We start from the raw sequence: 17,850 nt of genomic DNA, 5'->3' as shown, positions 1-17,850 counted from the left end.
ATCCATCAGGAAACTGAGAGCCAAAAAAGTGACAATCTAAGATCTGGGTGTAAAAAATCTTCTTCAGTTTTTAATTCTTGGGCCTAGAATTTCCTGGCCTCATGGAATTTTTTCATTTGCAAAAAAAAATGATCTTTAGCCATAATATAAACACTATGCTTGTTGTCACTGCAGCAAAAATATAGTATGGCCTTTTTCTTCTTCCAAACAGTGCTGTGATTCTTTTTCATCACTTCAGTCAAAATGCTTCCAGTTACTTGGTCAAAGTTCATTGTTTGAGTAAACTAAACAAACACTCTACTGCTTGTCATATTAATATCATCTGCTGAAACTGAGCTTCTGTGGCATTAATGTGATGACTATCTTGTCTTCACTAAAGTAGTAAGACTTTTAGCTCACTTTACTGTATTTGCCAACAGACGTGTTTATTTAAAATAAACACTATTATTTAACAATACCATCAGCTGACATCTTCATACCCTATTTCCATGTGCATCAGCTATGTCCTGAAAGTAATATTTCAATACATACAGATTAAATCACCTGCAGTAACTGAACTGGACATTTAACTGCTGTGAATGGTTTGCCAAAATATCTGATTTGTACATTTGAAATTAATTCTTATGAAATTCTTTTCCCACTCACAAAGTCCAGATAAGCAGGCTTTGTATGGGGGTTTGAAGAATAGATGCCCCTACACCAAATGGAGGCAGGATATGGAGCATTTATACAGCCAAATAATAGTGGCCTGCTACAACATGTACACAAGGATTTTGTAGGAATTCTACCCAGTTCACAGTCCATGCATTCATTAGCCCCTGAGTCTGCCCAAAAATCCTCTTTCATATCCCATGAAGGAAATCCTCTTGGAGTTCAGCCCCAGGGCACACCGGGCTGCAGTGACTCATGGTTCTACTGAGTTTTGACTTTATAAAGTCACTTGAGAGGGATGTGGCCACTCCTGTGAAAATTGATATTTTAAGTATTCTTATGAAATATTCCATATACACTTCCTAGATTATTGGTTTGTATTTTACAGTACATATGACATAATAAATGACTAATTTTTCTTTTCTATTATTTTTCAAATAAAAATACATTTAACAGCATTTACATTGCTTGTTTTAAAATACTGTTGTATTCTTTTGTTCCTCCATAGTGGAATTGGCTATGATAATGGACCGTCTCTATGGTGGAGTTTGTTATGCAGGAATTGATACTGACCCTGAGCTCAAATACCCCAAAGGTGCTGGGCGTGTTGCATTTTCCAATCAGCAGAGTTATATTGCTGCCATTAGTGCTCGGTTTGTTCAACTTCAGCATGGCGATATCGATAAACGAGTAAGTTGTACAGAATTAGTTGTTTAAAACATTTATTACGTGTCTCTGCAAATGAGTGGCAAGGTATAAAACACACCTCACAGAATTCACTGAAGTTGCATTTGGTTTGGCTTTGATACTAACTTCTTAGTTACATTTTTTTTAATAGTCATGTAACTGCTGAAGGTCTAGAAATTAAAACCTTAATGTGCAATATATATTCAGCAAAGCAGCAGTTTGTTCTTGTGACTTACTCTATACCATATATTCTTCTTCTAGAGACATAGCTCTTTTTTTGACATCAAGGTCAAAGGACTTGAAAAATACACTTAGTTTTTCTTCCTTTTATTCAAAGTAAACTAGCACGGTGATTGGAATCTTCTACCATTCTGACACTTTTTTACACTGAGACACCTTAGGTTTGATTTTCAGAGCAGCTTAGTGTCTGCAGTTTCCATTGGTTGTAGGTGCTCAAAACTTGTGAAAATCTGGCCCAATGGACCTCAAGCTGGACACCCAAAATCAGATATTGCCAAATCTTAACATTGTAGAGACAGCTTTTTAAATGCGCACCGGTGAAGTGCTGTCTTCCTGAGTTTGCAGATGGACAATTCCTGTGTATCCACAGCTGCTCATAGCTTCCCAAAGCAAAAATCAAAATGATACTGATAAGATTGGTCAGTTTCACTACTGCTATTTAGAAGCATGTGGGCAGCAAGGAAATTGACATAAATGATGTCAGTTTAAGTACAATAGGTTGCTGCTTTGGAAAACTATTGGTAGTGGCAGTTGTTGGAGCTTTATCATGGAGAGGGTGTTCCCAAAAAGGAATCTGGTAAAGAGGAGGAAGGTTAGAGTAGTGGAGATTCCCTCTCCATTATAGCAAGCCAAAGACTAAGAGAAAAATAGTACCTCTCATTAGAACCTCCTGGCTGTTGTGGGGAGAGAGAATGCCTTATTCCTTTAAGCCAGGGGTTCTCAAACTGGGGGTCGGGACCGCTCAGGGGATAGTGAGGTTATTACATGGGGGGTCGCAAGCTTCAGCCTCCACCCCAAACCTCACTTTGCATCCAGCATTTATAATGGTGGTAAATATATTCAAGTATTTTTAATTTATAAGGTTGCACTCAGAGGCTTGCTATGTGAAAGGGGTCACCAATACAAAAGTTTGAGAACCACTGCTTTAAGCAAACAGAGAAGACTGAGGAATAGCTTCACATTTTTCATACATCTATTAACTAGAGGATGAAGTAGAAGTTGAAGCCCTCAGGTAGGGTCCTGTGACTGAATCCTCCTTCCCAGCAATTCTGTGTGTGGGGCAAGAGCATGGACTGGACTTTTCATGAAGGCATTAATTTTATTGGTGAGACCTCCCCTTCTCATCTTCCGTATCCGTCTCTGGCTAATAGGTTTTTAGTCCTTTGGCTAATAGGTATTTATGTGGGAAGAAGGATAACCTTGTGGTTTAGGTTGTGGGCTGAGACTCTAAAGTCCAGGGTTCAGTTCCTGCTCTGCCACAGATATCCTTTGTGATCTTGGACAAGTCACTTAATCTGTGTCTGCCTCAGTTCCTATCCCCAAAATGGGAATAATAGCACTTTACTACCCCACAAGGGTGTTGTGAGGATAAATACATGAATAATTATGAGGAATTCTGATATTATGGTGATGCTGGCCATAAATGGGTAGACAGTAAATTTATCATGCCATGGTGATAAATAATAGTCATTTAACTTTTCTAAAGGAACGTTGAAGGCATACTGTCAGATTATGAATCCTGTTTAAATATTCCTTAGCTGTGTTACTGGGAAACTGAAACAGGAATTTCTGAATGGCTCTACTGGATCAGACCAATGGTCCATCTAGTCCAGTATCTTGTCTTCTGTAATGGCAGTGCTAAATGCTTCAGAGGAAGATGCGAGAATCCCACGAGGCAGATCTGATATAATATGCCCCATGAAGTTCTCTTCCTAATCCCCAACAGAGATGGCTCTAAGCACTGAAGAGAGAGTGTGTGTGTGTGTGTATGTGTTCCAAAACACTTTGCTTGCATTAACTGATATAACTTTGGATATTCTTGTTATCCGTATAAATGTCCATGCCCTCTAAGTTCTCCGCTTCCGTGACATACTGTGGTAGTCTAATTCCACACTTGAATTACGCCGTGAGTGGAAAAAGTATTTCTTTTTACCAATCTTGAATTTACTGCTTTTCAGTTTCATTGAATGTCACCCGGTTCTTGTGTTGTGAGCCAGGGAGAACCAAAGCACCAGTCTATCTTCCCTGTGCCATTCTTTCTTTCATGTACTTTTATTTTGGGTCCTTTTTTATTCCTTGCCTTTCTAAGGTAAACAATCCCAAACTTTTCAATATCTCTTTATATGAATTTTTCCATGCCCCTGACATTTTAATTTCCCTTCTCTGAATCCTCTCTAATTCTGCTATACACTTTTTGAGGTGGATATTCCACTCAGTATTCCAAATGAGGAGTACAGCATTGATTTATAAAATGGTACTATAATATTTTCTGTATTATTCTTCATCCTGTTCCTTATGCATCCTAACACCTTGTTTGCTTTTGTGACTGCAGCTGTGTCATGCACAGAAGTCTTCATTGATCTGTCACAATGATGCCCAGGTACCTTTACTGAGTTAATAAAGTAATTTACAACCCTGTAAGGTGGATGCATAATTCAAATTTTTCCTTCCACTATGTGTTTGCTTTGCATTTATTTACCTGGAACTTTGTCTGCCAGTGTGTTACCCATTCACCTAGTTTGGTTAGGTCCCTCTGAAGTTCCTCACATTATTCTTTGGATTTGACTAACTTAAATAACTTTCTCATCTGCAAATTTTGCCACTTCTCTGCTTAGCCACATCATTAATAAATATTAAGGAATGTTCCTAGTATGAAACCCTAAGGCACCCTCTGTTAGCCTTTTGCCATGATGATGATTGACCATTTATTTCTATTCTTTGTTCCTTATTTTTTAGCCAGTTTTCAATCCAAGACAATATGCTCCCTTATATTTCCATGGCTACTTAGCTTCTTTAGTAGCCTTTTGTGAGGGACCTTTTTGATAGTCTAAATGTCAGCACTTTCTCCTTTTATCTATTACTATATTGATCCATTCAAAGAATTCTAATAGATTAGTGAGACATTATTTCTCTTTCCAGAAACCATGCTGGTTAGACTATATCATATCATATGATCTTCTAGGTGTTTTATTATTCTGGTTTTAATTGTAATTTCAATGAATTTACAAGGTACAGAAGTAAGGCGTACTGGTCTGTACCTGGATCACCCCTGGAACCTTTTTTATGTATTGGTACAATTTTTGCTACCCTTCAGTCCTTAAGCCTACTTTTAATGAGAAGAATGCATGTTCTTTGCTTGCAGCTCAGCCACTTCATCCTTGAGCTTCTTCAGTACTCTTGGATGTATACCATCCTGACATAGTGACTTACTGCTTTTTAGATTATCCGCTTGTTTTGACATCTCTTCTTCTGATTTCTCAATGTCTGATAGTACCTTATCTTTTAGTTCCAGAAAAAAAGGAGTTCTGGTGTAGTTATCTTCCTAACATCATCTGAGGTGAAAACTGATGCAGAGAAATTATTTAGCTTGTCAGCAATGTTCTTATCTTCTTCTAATTGCCTCCTTTGTCCCTTGGCGATACAGAAGATCCACTGATTTGTGTGCCGGCTTTATGCTTCTGATATACTTGAAAAATCTCTTGGGATTTTTTTATATTTCAGCTATTTCCTCTTCAAAATCTGTTAGTCCTCCTAAATTCCATTTTACATATTACTTACTGCAATTTAGTCTCTGAATAATTGGAACCTTGAATTTACCTATTAAACGCTTATGTTTGTTTTTTTGCATTTTAGTCTTCTGGATCAATGAGAATAGATTAGTAAATTTCAATTTTGTTTCCTAGTCAGTTTCACTTTCAGATTGTTGTTGTGAAACCTTTCAGAAGTGGTGTGCCCAGTCTTCATGTATTCACTTTACTTTAGGATTTCGCATGCCAGTAATACATTTTAACGTTTTTTAGAAGGTCTCTCTCTATAAGTCTATATATTATATAACTAAACTATTCTCGTATGTAAAGTAAACAAGGTTTTCAAAATGTTCAAGAAGCTTCATTTAAAATGCTGATCTTACGCTGAGCGGGGGCCTGCGGCCGGGACCCCGGCTGGCAAAGGGCTGGCAGCCAGAACCCCAGACTGGCAGCGGGCTGAGCAGGGCTGGCGGCTGGGACCCCAGACTGGCAGTGGGCTGAGCGGCTCAGCCCGCTGCTGGTCTGGGGTTCCATTTGCCGGGGTCCCGGCTGCCGGCCCTGCTTAGCCCACAGCCGGTCTGGGATCCCGGCCCTGCCCACATAGAATGGGTACCTACCTTCTCCCTGGTTCTATCCCATTCTCTCTCTCTCTGCACTGAGCACAGGGCTGGGGGTGAAGGAGCAGGCTGGGGGTTGGGGTGTAGGGTCTGGCCAGGAGCTAGAATGAGGGAGGGGGCTCAGGGTTGGGGCAGGAGGTTTAGGTGTGGAGTGCTTACCTGAGCAGCTCCCATTTGGTGCAAGTGGGAATGTAGGGGGGGATGCAGGAGCTCCTGTTTGGTGCTCACAGTGGGGGTGGGAATGTGGGGGGTGCAAGAGTCAGTCACATGCTGGGGGCATGTAAGGAGGGTTCAGGAGTCTGGGCATGGGGTGTGGGGGGGCTGGGTATGTGTGGGTGGGTGCTGGAGTCAGGGCTGGGGTCATGGGGGGTGCAGGGGTCAGGACAGGAGGCTGGGGTGTGTGGGGATGCAAGCGTAAGGGCAGAGGGCTGGGAGTGTGTGAGGGGGGTGCAGGAGTCAGGGCAGAGGGCTGGGAGTGTGGGCTAGAGTCGTGGGGCTGCTCCCAGCGCCCTGCCCAGAGTGGCTCACGGCAAGGGGCTGGAGGGGATATGCCCTGATTCCATTCCCACAGCCCCATCCCCACCTCTTTTCCGCCTCCTCCCCAGAGCAGCGAGCATGCTGCGGCTCCACTTCTCCCCCTCCCTCGCAAGTGCCATCAGCTGATTAGTGGCACAGAGGGAGAGGAGGAAGGGCAAGAACCCAGCATGCTGGGGGAAGATGCGGGGGAGTGGGGGAAGCTTGCCTGCCCTGCAGCAGCAGCCGGCAGAACCAAGCTTCTTCACCCTGCCCCTTGCAGGGCAGGGAGGCGGAGAAGAGTGGGCCGGGGCAGGCAGGATTTTTAATGGCGCACTGCTGCCTGCCGGGGTCCTGGCCGCCAGCCCCGCTCAGCCCGCTACCAGCCTGGGTTTGGCAGTGGGCTGAGCGGGGCGGGCGGCTGGGACCCGGCAGGCAGCAGCGTGCCATTAAAAATCGGCTTGCAGGCCATCTTTGGCACACGTGCCATAGGTTACCAACCCCTGTGCTATAGTATTGGGGTGTAAACACTGCAGAAGAATGTTTAAATTCTAACACGCTGCTAACATTTTTCTTCTTCTCTATTAGAACATATTTATTGTTAATATTAGGTTTTGGGAAATCTAAAATATGGGCCTAATCTTTCAGACATGTCTTTAAAATGAAACAAATTTTAAGCAAGATAGCTGCTTTGATTATACAACTTGAATATGATAAATCTGGTATCAGACCCATAGAGCTATTGTAAAATAATTTATATTGAAATGCTATATTTGTACAGAAAATCATGAAGCTAGTGATGGCCACGTTGATCAGTAGTCTAAGATAGCTTCTCATTTTTTCTAAAGGAAAACAATATTCTAGAACGATCAAATTATATACATAGTGTGACAGGGTCAGGCCAGATGGCTACAGGAGAGTGGTTTTTTTCCTGTATGATTGATTTTAAGTCATTAACTCTACATATATTAACAGAAGACAAATGTTCATCTGATTCACATCCTTATCCCAACATTTTTATACCCAGTACAAAATTTTCCATAAAAGGTGTTGAACAGCCTACAACAGATCAGATGGTAGACCACTGCAAATATGCCAAAAGTGAATAGATATGATTTAAGAGTGTGTCCATTTTTTAGTCACATTCAAGTGGTTCAAATGATCCGCAACATATCTATGTTCAGGAAATTTAGATATCAACTGGCGTTTAAAGGCCTCCCATTTTGCAAGTCTTGGCTCTGCATTTTTTTTTTTATTCCTGGTCTGGTGTCATGATGGTCGACTCAGCCAATATAGAAGGCAGATATGTTAGTCCCAGATTAAGCAGGTCCATTTTCCCTGGGTAAAGGTAACAGGGGCAGTTCCAGAATAAGAAGGAACTTGCTGGAACAAATTCAGGCTGGCAGGCTAATTAGGACACCTGGAGCCAATTAAGAAGCTGCTAGAATCAATTAGGGCAGGCTGGTTAATCAGGGCACCTGAGTTTAAAAAGGACCTCACTTCAGTTTGTGGTGTTGGTGCGAGGAGCTGGGAGCAAGAGGCACTAGGAGCTGAGAGTGATAAGGCGTACTGCTGGAGGACTGAGGAGTACAAGCATTATCAGACACCAGGAGGAAGATCCTGTGGTGAGGATAAAGAAGGTGTTGGGAGGAGGCCATGGGGAAGTAGCCCAGGGAGTTGTAGCTGTTGCACAGCTGTTCCAGGAGGCACTCTAGACAGCTGCATTCCACAGGGCCCTGGGCTGGAACCCGGAGTAGAGGGCAGGCCCGGGTTACCCCCAAACCTCCCAACTCCTGATCAGACACAGGAGGAGTTGACCTGGACTGTGGGTTCCACCAGAAGGGAAGGTCTCTGGTCTGTTCCTCTACCCACATGGTGGATCAGCAGAGACTGCAGGGATTGTTCTCCTTCCTTTTTCCCATGCTGGCCAGTGATGAGGTTAGCTGAGTGAATGGCAGGTTTGAGCCACTAGCAAAAGTGGCCAAACTGAGGGCTGCCGTGAATCGCTGAGGCAAGCAAATTCGCCAATAAGCGCAGGACCCACCAAGACAGAGGAGGAACTTTGTCACAATAGCTAAATTATGTAATCTGACCTTATTATTTTATCCTGCTGATTCTACTGTTCATTACACTCAATTATTCCTTCATTTCAAATTAGTTACATTCCCATGTGTTTGTACATTCCCCTGCATAATGGGATCCCAGTTAGTTTGTTTTGTTTGTTTGGGGCTTTTATATTGTGCTTTCGCCCAAATACTGATATATAGAAAAGAGTACTACTTCTAAATACATAAAGGGGATTAAATCTCATACTTTCGACAGATGCTTGTGTACACAATTTTCTGAAGGTAATAAAATGTAGTATAAAAACTGTATAATACTGGATCACAGTTTCTGAAAGCTTTGAAACACTTATGTTTTACGTAAGTAGTACACTGACACTGAGGTTAAGTAAGTTTTTGGACCAGGGTGTGTTTGAGAGATATCAAAAGGCAAAGAACTTAATGTCTTTGTTTTAAATTCAGTGTCCTGTATGAAGAGTGTCAGATGCATAAAACATTGCCTGTTTGTTTGCCACATTAACACCTGGTTAATTATGGCTGTTGGACTGTTAATTTCTGGCATTACATTTCACATAAGAAATCCCTATTTCTAACTGTAAGGTTCTTGTAGCTGTTAAATGTTTCAAATATATAAATTCTCCATGCTGTGGCTTTGATTAGTTTTTTCACTGTAACTATGGTAAATGAAAGTGTAATGAAGCTGTTAAACTAATTCACTAAACTAGGAAGCAGAAATCTCCTGAGGTTTTTATTTTTTTAAATGAAAGATAAATTAGGCCACTAGAAATTAGTTGTCCAGAACAGATCATCGTATGTCCTCAGTGTCTTTTATTGTTCATTGGGTATGTATTTGAATGCAACTTGAATGCAATTTTAATTAAAGGGAGGTTTTCTGTCTTTGTCCTCCTTATATCTTTCTCTTCTGCCTGTTTGTTACCAGATGATTTAGCTTAGGAACATCACTTGCAGGAGCATAGGGGTAGCAATACAGGATCAGACCAGTGGGCCATCTAGTCTGGTGTCCTGTCTCTGCCACCAAGAGAAGGTCCTGAGGAGGGTGTGGGCACAATTATGGAATAAATGGCACATAAAGGAAATATTACCTAACCCCTGTCAATTTAGAGGTTGACTTCTGCATTGAAACATGAGGGGTTTTATATCCCTTTTGACTTCAAACAAAAGGTCTGCTTTATTGCTTTTCATTTTCATTGATTTGTCCCTTTGTTCTTTTGCTATGAGAGAAGGTAAATCCAAGCATCCAAGATACCTTCTGTGTTTTGTATACTGCTGTCATAATCCCTCTCGTTTTTTGTCTCATCCTTAAACTAAACATTGAAGGAAACAAGGTTGTGTGGATGTAATCCAGAGGCACAATTTGGGCCTCTCTTCTGCTATTGCTTCTGAATAGGCAAACCCTTATATCTATGCTGAGTTCTATTAAAAGTAATGGCTCTGTGCACACCCATTTCTAATAGAAAGATTGGAACTTTAGCCAGCAAATCTTACTTGTGGTGTTGATACATGAGCCAAAAAGAATACAGCTTGACTTTAAGACCTTATGATGAGTTTGCACGGCTTGTAGTTAGAAGAAAAATCCTTTGATATGTATAGTGAACAAACTTAATTTGAGACACTGAAATAAAAATAATGCTCCTCAAAATGCCATTTTTACTGAATAGTTTTTCAAAGTAGGGCTTTTTAAAGATTTTTTTTTTTCCTTCACTATGTAGTTTTTACCCAATCCAATAAGCTGCTGTTGAGAGAATTAATATTTTCAGTTCTACATTTACTGTTTCCAAATTGACAGAAGTATAAAACTTCATGAGGATGACTTTTTGTTAGGTTTGGCCATTTGTTAATGCTTTCCTTATCTGATTCTTTGCCCCATAGACTTGTGAGATGTATCAAAGGTAATTTGGGTTGTTGTGGGGTTTTTTTTTTTTTTTTGGTTGAATTATTCATATAAAATAGTGCATGGAAATATTGGTCAAGCCAAAGAAATGCAATATTTTTTATAATAGCCACTGACCTTATAAAGGAAATTTAAATATACACTTAGATTTTAATTTTTTCTTGTGTTGCTCTCTCTTGCAAGGCTGCATGGCCTAGTCGCAAGAGTCAATATGGCTGCTCTTCCTCACAGGGCTGCAGGGTTCCTCACAGGGCTGCTGGTCCACCTCCCGTGGGGGGAGGGGGGGTGGCCAGGGGAGGGGGCCCGGACCCTCCCAACTCCACTGGGTCCTAGCCCAAGGCCCTATCAGCAGCAAGTGTATTTGCCTCTGAGTCAGTGGGGATCCGTCTGAACCACACTGACTTAACACCTGGTCCTACAACGAGATCAATGTCTAGCTCCCCTGGGCTACTTCCTACTGTGTCTTCCAGTGGTGTGGTCTCTGGCCTGTGAAGCTCCCGACGGTTCCAGTGTCACCTGGGTGTCTGCAGATGGCTGTCCTGATCTCGGCAGGCTTGGCCTCCATAGTCTTAGGCTCCAGCAGCTCCTGGGCAGGAGCCTGGAGCGTGCATCCTCTCACTTCGGTGGTCAGCCTTGACTGAGCTGGGCTGCTCCCTTTTATACTGACGCTCCAATTGGAGTATTCCCAGCAGAGGTGTGGGGGCGTGGCTTCCTCTCCCAAAGTACGAGGTTAACCCCGACTTGTCCAGTGCAGGACAAGTGCACCCTGTCACAGTGAGCAATATTTAAATGTAATTAATTATTTTCTGTTAGCTTCAAATTAGATGACTTTTCTTAAGACATTAAATAGTTGCTGATAAGGCTGCTCATAAGGACTGATACCTATGTTTTTGGAAAAGGGAAAAGGAATAGTGGGAAAGAATCCTAAAATAAATGAAAAGCTTGACAAAGAACATCATTTTGCTCATGAGTCCTGTTTCTACACTTGTGAAAAGAAGCTTTAACTTCTGAATAGACTGTTCTCTTTCATGGCATTTAGGTCACCAGAAATTTTGAAGGGCCTCTGGGTGCCAAGAAGGCAATTGGAATAGCAGAGATCCCTCTGTGTGTGCGTGTGATTTTATATATATATATATATATAATATGAAGGAAGTGCGTATGTTTAGCTTGGAAAAGAGGAGATTAAGGGGGAACGTGATCGTTGTCTTCAAATATTTGAAAGGCTGCCATAAAAAAGATGGAGAAAAGTTGTTCTCTTTTGCCACAGAAGACAGGACAGGAGGCAATGGGTTCAAACTAAAACATAGGTTTAGATTAAATCTCAGGAAAAACTTCCTAACTGTAAGAACAGTAGGACAATGGAACAGATTGCCTAGGGAGGTTGTGGAAACTCCTTCACTGGAAGTTTTCAAAAAGAGAATGGATAGCCATCTGTCTTGGATGGTTTAACCCCAATAAATCTTGTATTTTTGTAGGGGGTTAGAGTAGATGACCCTTGAGGTCCCGTCTAATGCTATGATTCTATGAAGTGATATAATTTAGGGGGAAGGAGTTAAATACTTGAAGGGAAAAATGAAAATCTAAGGTAAAACTGATGTGGGCATGTGCTCACAGATTTCTAAACAGTGGGGGCAGAGAACAACAAATACCTAGATCAAAACCACAGTATTTGGTTACAGTGTACACCCACAAGATTTCAGCTTCCCAAACATCATTTGGATGTAACTACAGTTAATCAAGACTCAACATAAAGGTTTTTAGAACATGAGGGCAATCATGGGGAAGCTTGTTACTAAACAACAAATAACCTGCTTGGGTTTTTTACCTCTAGCTATTTGCTCTTCAAATTCCATTTGATCCCTCTTAATTTTCTTCTGACATAGTATCTGATGTAGTCTTTGGTCTTTCATTAACATTGATTTTCCATTTTCTGAAAGTTTATCTGTGTTATTTAAGTAACCTCTTGAAACTTGCCATTTAGCCATATTGATTTACTTTCTGGCTTCCTGCTTTCCTTTTTCGTTTAAATCTGCATTTTTGAGTCTTTTTTTGTTTTTTCTTTTGTAAGTAGTATCTGTGCTAAATGTTAGGATTGTAATTTTTTTAGCTTTGACTTTAGGGTCTTTTTGAAGTCCCCTTTTTCCGCTTGTGGTACCTTTTCTCCCCTCAGTTATGTTGCATTTAATTTTATTGTGTGTACTGTTACTTACTGGTTCAACTGTAGATGTTTCTTGGACCAACTCCTGTGTGTTACTGAGGACTAAGTTGAGATGAGCTTCTCTTGTTTACTCAGTAACCCTAGCAGTTCCACAAACCAATTGTTTAAGAAGGTGTTGATGATTTTTTTTCTTGTCCCACAAAGATATTTGACAAGTTTATATGAAGGTAGTTGAAGTCTTCATTTAATATAATTTTATTAGACTTTATTATGGTCTTTGAGTTCAGAACATTGAGAGAGATCAATTTCCTCCTTCTGGTCTGCAGTAGTACAGACCCTGCTTTGTATTCTTATAACTTGGAGTTATAACTTTTGAGTAGTGAGGACTATCTGAATAGATTCTATGGAATATTTTAGATGTGCACTCCTCTCCTGTTTCTGCAATCTAATATGTGTTTCTTATATGGTTTATACCCAAGAATTATAGTATCCATGTTTGGTTTCGGTTTTTGCATTCATCCATGTTTCTGTAATTCTGTTATGCCAAGGTCCTCTTCCATTGGCAGACATTCTAGTTCATGTAATTGTGCTCTTCATCTTGCATTCTTGCATTTGAATATAAATATTTATAGTTTTTGACCACGTGCCTATTTTTATTTAACTCCTCAGTCTGACATCATGTTGATTTTAACAGAAATTACCTCTGTGAACTTGACTTCTGCCTGACCCAGTTTAGCTGTTGTTTCTGTTCTATCCTTTACTTGATACAGAAATGCCTTTTGTTTTCCTTAACCCCTACCCCAAGCTCTACTTTGAACAATCCCCCAAAATATCATTTTATGTGCCAGCAGGCTAATTTCACTTTGATTAAGGTGAAGCCCATCCCTTCTGTATAGGCTCTCCTTTCTCTACAATGCTCCTCAGGACCTAGTAAATTTAAAGCCTTCCTCTTTACACCATCTTCTCATCCATGAACTTCAGGGTCTCAATGCTCCCTGTTTAGCTGGCCCTGCATGTGGAACTGGAGACATTGCATAGGAAGCTATAACAGTGGCTCTGGACCTATGCATACTTCCTAGCAATCTAAATTTAGCTTCCAGGTCCTTACTCATACACTTTCCTACATCATTGGTATCAATATGTACAGGTATTATGACCACAAGCTTGTTACCAGTATTCTCTAGATGTTTCATGAGATTTTCCACCTTTGCATTCGGTAGGCAGATAACCAGATGTCACAATTACCATATACCCAACTATCTATGAGATTGTTTACACAGCAAGGGAGTGCTTGGCAAGCGAGGGTTTGTGACTCTCCAGTGCACTAGCTAGCCATGTACTAAATGCTGTGTGATCCCTGCTACAATGCACCAAAATGTTGCATCAGCGTGCACTGTGGAACTTTTAGTACACTGTACTGGGGTTCAACCTGCAGATAGTGCGCAGCAAACTAGTGCTTTATAAATTATACCATGGCTTGCTGCATGCTAACTCAAAGTATAGACCATCCCTAAATTTCTAATGGCTGAATCCCCTATGACCAGAGTGTCTTCATTTCAACTGTGTAATCCCATCCCCAGGAGTGATACTCTCTGTACATGAGGAATGATCAGCCTCTTCTATCTCAGTTGGAAGATGCGTCCTACCTAAAGCAGTGTATTTTCCTACCACCTAAGTTGCCTCCCATCAGGAAATTTGGGGGAATCCTATTGAGATGGTCCACTATGGAATGCATCTCTACATCTCTAGATACAGTTTTGTGTCTCTCTGACGCTCCATTTCTGTAACTCTGGCTTGAAGATGGTCGGTTGGTCTCTCTCTGAGGTATGGGCTATCTTTACTGGTTGGATACATATACCGTACTTGCCATACATTCTTCATTTATGCAGTAAACCAGGTAACATCCATCCAGTCTTGTACATCCATAGTTAAATGGGTTTGTATTCTAACTTGGTACTAGATTATGTTAAGTGTGATCTTTCATTGATTAGAAGGTGATTATTTTAGTGGGCTTTTTTCCTAATTATTTGAGTCATCTTTTTTTAATTATGCACTATTTTCTTGCTTGTCTCAGTTTTTTAAAAAGCCCAAACTCATATTAATAGGCATGGAGATGAGGAAAAGGAGAAGAGAGAAAGTGCAAACGGTTAAAAAGAAATGCTCTCATATTCTATAAGTTAATACACTGATTCAGTATTTTCATGGTTGAACCGAAACCACTGAAGGGTTTGGGGTTCTTTCAGAGTTTAAGGAGCCATTGGCACACATCTGATGACAGCGCTCTCCCTAACAATAGATAGTCAGAGATCCTTGAATTTTGAAGTTCAGCCCACACACACTTATTCTTACTGAAATACACAGTGCTTCACTTGTTGCTTTAAATTGTAAAGATAACTGTTGCATGAGGTACCTATTCATATTAAAAGCTTTGAGTTTAACTCCTAGAAAAGCGACTTGTTGCAGTGATACAGACTGTAGAGCTTGCATTAAAAGTACAGGTTAGCGCAGTGAGTATACTTCCTATTTTTTTCCACAACATTTTTTTTATGTACTGTAGACCAGTCAGGAATGATGATCACTCGTGGATCACTTTGAAAAAAAAAAGACTTTTGATGTAAAACATTTGGGGATTAACTTTAAGGATTGCTGGTTCCCCTTTTCTTTTAATTTGATTAGCATTTGTTTTAAGAATAGTGCGTTTGTGACTTAAAATTAACTTCATTTTCAAGAGTTTACATCGATTACTCACATCAAGTGATATAATAACTTTAGCTATCTTGCAACAGAAATACTTTTGCCTACTTACTAGAACACATTTTTTAAAGGTAAGTGGTGTGCTGATTAATATTATGCATCTGAGTGGCAGCTTTTTGTCCATGCTGCATCCAGTTTTCTGATATGTTTAAGGATACATTTTAAATACTTTTTTTTTAATTCAAGTTTTTACTGTTTCATTCAGCAGTGTGAAACTAGTAGGGTAAGGGTGACTGCTTAGCTCCAGAACGGATACCATCTTTGTGTAGCTTCTTACTAATGTTAAAGTATATAGATAAACAATCCTTTTATCGCAATCACATTGTGAGTATGAACTGCGGCAACACTGTGTTTTGACAGACAAACAACAAGCAGTATGTCTTCTTTATAAAGTGAGGAAAATGTGGAAAACAATGCTTTTTTTTTTTAAAGATGTGGTCAATTTCTTTTGTATTTTGTTCTGAAATTCTTTTTCCTCTGTGTTACAGTTCAGTTACACAGACCTAATGCAAATTAACCATTGGACACTTGCCACTTTTCCACTCTGACAGTCAGATGTGTTTGGGAGTGGGGAAACTGTCTATACAAAACAGGTGTCTGGTAGTCTGAGAGTTGCAAAGATGGCATTTTAAATGTTTTCCAAAAAAAAACCCACCTAGAAATACAGTGTATTAACAATCTATTGTGTAAAAGTTAAAATAGTTGTAGAAGGAGTTAAAGGAATGTATCACCAAGGCTGGTGGCCACAAATTTGATATGTCTTATTCCTGAAATGGCTATTAATTTGCACAAATGATCTGTGAAAACAATCATTTGTGTTTCTAAAACAGGATGTGAGCAAGCTGGTAAGTGTAACTCTGGTTTGCATACAAGCTAGATTCTTGCATGATCAAATAATTGTGTGCAAAATTATGTGTGCATAGTTAATGTATGTCTGTGCTGCAGTTAAACACCCACAGCTGGCCACTGTCAGCTGACTCAGGCTATTTAATTGTAATGTAGCTGTTTGGGCTCGGGCTGGAGCCTGGGCTCTGGGATCCTCTCCGCTTGTGGGGTCCTGGAGCCTGGGCTCCAGCCTGAGCCCAAATATTTACATGACAGTTAAAAAGCCCAGTAGTTCGAGTCAGCTCACATGGGCCAGCAGTGGGTGTTTAACTGCAGTGTAGACATACCCTTAGAGGTCATGTTGAGGTCCCTTTTGAACATTGATATTTTTCACAACCAGTGCTTCTGTATTAACCTTTATCAACAATATAGATTAGCCGGATACTCTCAAGCAGTCCTTTATAACAAACTTAGTATTGTTCAAAGTGTATGCTCCTTGAAGCATGTTTGAAAGCACTGAGCACCACATTTGCTCAATAAATAGTAGAAAGTAATGTGTATTGTAGGAGTGAATTTGGTAAAGGCAACTGGAAGCAAAACAAAAAGTGTGTGTAAAATGATTTACACACACAATCTTTTTGCTCCCAGTGAATGCTACTGGGCAATGTGAAAGTGACCAAGGCTTCCATTTCCTTTTCTCCTCCTGGTTTAATTTACACTTCACCATGTAAGGGCTAGACTGCAGTCTCCACTTGTCTACAAAAACATTTGTGTATTTCTAACATTATGATCTGGATATGTGTTCCTGTGGCATATCTCCACTGTAACGTTGATTTTTGCACTTTTTTGTTTTGTTTTTTGTTGTGCAACCATAAAACAAATTGAAAATGCTTAATCTTTTCTGATGCAGAAATACAAGACATTAACTAGGGTTGGTTGTTTTTTGTTTTTGTTTTTTTTCCCAACAGGTGGAGGTAAAGCCATATGTGTTGGATGACCAGATGTGTGATGAATGCCAGGGTGCACGATGTGGTGGAAAGTTTGCTCCTTTCTTTTGTGCCAATGTCACTTGCCTGCAGTATTACTGTGAGTTTTGCTGGGCAAACATCCACTCTCGTGCAGGACGTGAATTCCATAAGCCATTGGTAAAAGAGGGGGCTGACCGCCCACGTCAGATCCACTTCCGCTGGAACTAAGCATGGTGAACCAGCGTCTACATAAGGAAAGAAGGGTGCATGTGGCTTACTGTGTTTGAAGATACTGACATGCAGAAGAAATAAGTGCATTCTTCTGCTTTTCACCCCAGCTATCAATACATGCATCTTTATCAGCAGCCAAAACACTACAAGCCTCTTGTTTTTCACCAAAACCCTACATCTCAGGCTTACTAATTTTTGTGATATTTTCATGTTAAAATAAAATGTTCTTTTGTATTTTCTCCAAGTTATTTTTATATGTAAAGTTAAAATTAGATATGAGAAAATGTTTTTGCGTAGGGGCACAAAGTCTGCTGCTATATTTAGTGGGTGAAGCGTGCACTTATTTCTAAACATGGGTTTTTAACTTCAAGATCTGCCCCAGTAATTTACCAAAGGTAGCAAAATAGTGAAGATGGAATATGTCTGCTACAAAAAGCTTATTTTTATTGTTGTTGCTATTTTCAGTGTATACATAAACTAAAAATTAGGGTTGATTTTTGCTCTCCATTTTGACTTGCAAGAAATAATACCTCAAGATAATCTGATTTATTAGCTATTTTTAAACACTTTTAATCACAAGCTGTATTAGCTATGCTGCTATATAGGTGTTATGTGTAATGCCACCTATTAATACGGGATTGAAACATTTAAGAGACACTGCATTACAGATAAAATGCAGGCAGCACAATATGGCCTAAACTGCC

At 40.2% G+C, this 17,850-nt stretch overlaps 1 protein-coding gene across 5 annotated transcripts in view; it reads left to right on the top strand.

Annotated features, from left to right (window-relative positions):
• The window catches only part of CPEB2 (cytoplasmic polyadenylation element binding protein 2), an 82,042-nt gene that overhangs the window by 63,796 nt on the left and 396 nt on the right, over positions 1-17,850 (top strand). For all 5 annotated transcript variants that reach the window (XM_074951668.1, XM_074951667.1, XM_074951664.1 and 2 more), the window contains 2 exons: positions 1,160-1,341; positions 16,916-17,850. The exon at positions 16,916-17,850 is cut by the window's right edge and continues 396 nt beyond it. In XM_074951668.1, coding sequence (XP_074807769.1) covers positions 1,160-1,341; positions 16,916-17,143 — 410 coding nt within the window. In that variant the 3' untranslated portion in view covers positions 17,144-17,850. The remainder of the gene's footprint in view (positions 1-1,159; positions 1,342-16,915) is intronic.

Source organism: Natator depressus, chromosome 4, assembly GCF_965152275.1.
Source record: "Natator depressus isolate rNatDep1 chromosome 4, rNatDep2.hap1, whole genome shotgun sequence".
Lineage (NCBI taxonomy): Eukaryota > Metazoa > Chordata > Testudines > Cheloniidae > Natator > Natator depressus.
Note: the sequence above shows the minus strand (reverse complement) of the source record. Positions and strands in the feature narration are given on the sequence as shown.